The sequence below is a fragment of the Perkinsus marinus genome (assembly GCF_000006405.1).
Source record: "Perkinsus marinus ATCC 50983 genomic scaffold scf_1104296953928, whole genome shotgun sequence".
In the NCBI taxonomy this organism is placed as follows: Eukaryota; Perkinsozoa; order Perkinsida; family Perkinsidae; genus Perkinsus; species Perkinsus marinus.
In genome coordinates this window covers 1-3,406 of record NW_003208300.1, presented here as the reverse complement: position 1 = coordinate 3,406, position 3,406 = coordinate 1, and the positions used below count along the sequence as shown (strand labels likewise).

Below are 3,406 nucleotides of genomic sequence, written 5' to 3'. Positions count from 1 at the left end.
AGAAGTAGCAGGTGGCGATCAGTGGCTCAGTCGGAGGAGACAACCTCATTGTGGCGAGTGATGCTGTTGTGGAGGAACTTGGTGAGTCGTCTGCTGTGTAGTGATGGTTTGAAGAGTTTTGATGGCCTTAGGCTTGGCGTAAGAGTATCGGCTGTAGACGACTTGCGGGTATTCTAATCAACTGCAGACGAACAAGACTTGCGCATATCATGTATGTTAACCTCACTATTTCTTTTCATGAACATACAACTTCGATGATCCTGTCAATCGTCGTGGCTTATGTAGTGAATTAAGCGGCGCTCAGCTATCAAGGTTACTCAGAATACTATCTCCAACTGGCATTCGACTGGCTTGTCAACTCAGCAGTTGGAAAATCGAACATTCACCCGGATGGTGTTCGCAGAATTCACTGCATGGTGAATTCACTACTTTGATTCCACTATGTAGCCGCAAGGCCACTTCAAGTTTGGCTTTAGGTCAGAATTGACTCACCTGATGGTGTTATAGAACCCTCATGAATTGGTCAATGATAATACGGTTAGTGATACTTCCTTGCAGACACCAATGGTTGGTCACGATTGGGTCGATCGGTAGGCAGCGAGAAAAGAGTCGTTATCTTGAGTGGATGGTACGCCATCGGTTGAAACACTCTGCCCGAGTCATGTTGCTACGATGGTCCGCTTGTGAGGACCTCACTGCTGTATTAAATTATGGTTGGTGTAGATTCACTGAGGATACGCATGCTGACAGAATGCTTGGTTGGTGTACTTGAAAAAAATATTTTGCGACCGAAATTGATCTCGGCATTTCGTGTACTTGCTAAGACGCCGAATCTGGTCGACTGGGAAGTAGCACAGTTGGCAGTTGATAAGGTCATCACAGTGGCTGATGAGTGGATTCTGAGGTGGGTCTTTGAAAGTAGCAACTTGCTTTGTTAACGATGGTTACTTATATTGTGAGATAGACTTCTTATAGGGATAGTGATTATTATCAAACTGGATGTTTCATTTTCTCCTTATGATGGGCTATGATGATTAGTACTAGTTTAGGAGTGGGTGAATCGTTTTATGCGGATGACGTGTTATGAGCCTATCGAGGACAGGAGCTATCAGCATATGAAAAATGGAAAATTGAATGGAAAACTTTGCAGTTCACTGTCGTTTTGTATTCTTCCTGCATCGTCGAGAAGACTAAGCTTAGATGCACATTCGGAACGTGGCGTAAGATATGCATCGATCGCCATCATGAGCTCGTACGATGGTGCGATCGCAAGAAAAGGAAGCTGCTGATGATTACCTTGACCTACTGGAAACGACGATTAAGACCGACAGTGAGATCCCCTTAGGAGTGTTGGAAATTCCATCGAGTTTATCGTGATAGATACCTCCCAGTCGACTACTCGTTGGCAGACTCCTGTATTCGGAGTATCAGACAATATGTCGGGAAGTAGGTTACCGTTATGGCATTCTGTGATGTGAAGAAGTATGAAAATTACCGCAAAGATCGTAGTGACTTGGAGGAGCCTCGGCTATTGACAAAGACAACAATATTGACAGTTGGAAAACTTCAGAACGAATGGAAAGCGAACACATAAGTTGATGACAGATCAGATGAGGCAGAGTTTAGGGTGAACAACAACGGCATTAGATCGATGCCGTTGTGAAGACAATCGCTGCTCACAAATGCAAAAAAAAACATGCCGTGTCGGAACATCACGGACAGCAGTTGGTCACTAGCAATTACACGGGATGAGGGTACCAGAACAGATGCTGGGCACTTCCCAATACTTGCAGTAGCTACCGGCCTCGATAGAATTACAGAAAGGATCGCACTGAAGTGAAGATGTAGTCACAACTGGAGTGTGGTCAGCACTGGTCTGAGAAGATCCGGTTGTCTGATGAGAAGCCTTGGTGGTAGTGGGAACTACTTCATCACAACTACATGGTAGATTAGTCTCCGAACAGACGCTCGGATGTTGCCACGATTTACAGTAGGTTCCACTCCAGACAGAATTACAATAAGCATTACCAGCGGCACATGAATCCGAACTTGCAGCAGTAGTAACCACAGCCTCGGCAGTAGTAGTCCGAACTGCTTCGGTGGTGGTCTCGACAGCAGCAGTGGTGGTCTCGACAGCAGCAGTGGTGGTCTCGACAGCAGCAGTGGTGGTCTCGACAGCAGCAGTGGTGGTCTCAACAGCAGCAGTAGTGGTCTCAACAGCAGTAGTAGTGGTCTCAACAGCAGCAGTGGTGGTCTCAACAGCAGCAGTAGTGGTCTCAACAGCAGCAGTGGTGGTCTCAACAGGAGCAGTAGTGGTCTCAACAGCAGCAGTAGTGGTCTCGACAGCAGCAGTAGTGGTCTCGACAGCAGCAGTAGTGGTCTCAACAGCAGCAGTAGTGGTCTCAACAGCAGCAGTACTGGTCTCAACAGCAGCAGTAGTGGTCTCAGCCGTAGTGACCGGTAAACCCGTAGTCGCAGATGGGCATTGACACCAACCAAGGAAACGGAAGTCAACTTGAGTGTTGTAATCCTGCATCACAATTTGACCATCATTAGGGACGAAATTGACCAAGTTGCCCTTGTTCGCTGTACATATCTGATTATCATCCAAGCCACAACCACATCCACCAGCATACAATTCACCCTCAGAAGTTGGTTCATCCAAAGGCTTCCTGTAAACAGCGTCCTCACCATGTCTATAATAGAGATAATTATCAGGCGTAACAGTAAAGCCTTCAGTACCAGGGATGGCAAGATTGACGTACATTTTCGAGGCCTGATAAGAGTATGGCAACCAAGCAGTGACACCAGTGTCAACACGAATGTACATATAAGGTGCCAAATAACGGATGCTCGTAGGTTTGTTGAGACCCTCAGGACTATCATAAGGGATACCCCTAATAAGTAAATTATTAGGGAGACTCACTTGAGAACCGGCAACCCAACCAAGTGTCTTCCAACCGGTACCATAAGGAATACGTTCGAAACCGAAGACGCCATTCCAAGTGTTGGCAGTCACATACAACCTGTCGGGGTTTCCAGCTGCATATGCAAGGCCAGTGTACCCCAAGTACATATTATCATTAGCAATAACTCTAATGCTGTTGTAGACCAAAGTACTGATGACAATCACCCTCTCCTCACTGATGGCGTAGACTTCAGAACCATCAGGGTTCGCTTCTATGTCGGTAATCGGATGTTCAGCCAAAACTTCATAGGACGACAGGTCACATGATGTCCTCCACAGCCTCGACTTCCCATCGGATTGAGTACCAGCGATATACCAACGACCAGCATTATCAAAACTGTATGCCACCACATTCACATCCCCCATAGGGAGCATGTTCGAATAGTCACTTCTGTCTACCGAACAGAAGTCAGCAGAACATTGCTCGGACAAGCCTCT

General features: G+C 46.6%; 1 protein-coding gene across 1 annotated transcript; it reads right to left on the bottom strand.

Annotated features, from left to right (window-relative positions):
- Positions 1-1,732: 1,732 nt before the first annotated feature.
- On the bottom strand, positions 1,733-3,343 carry Pmar_PMAR008604 (hypothetical protein; the record flags this gene model as incomplete). Its single annotated transcript, XM_002776189.1, has 1 exon — positions 1,733-3,343. The coding sequence occupies one exon, from the start codon at positions 3,341-3,343 to the stop codon at positions 1,733-1,735; it is 1,611 nt and encodes a 536-aa protein (XP_002776235.1).
- Positions 3,344-3,406: the final 63 nt, after the last annotated feature.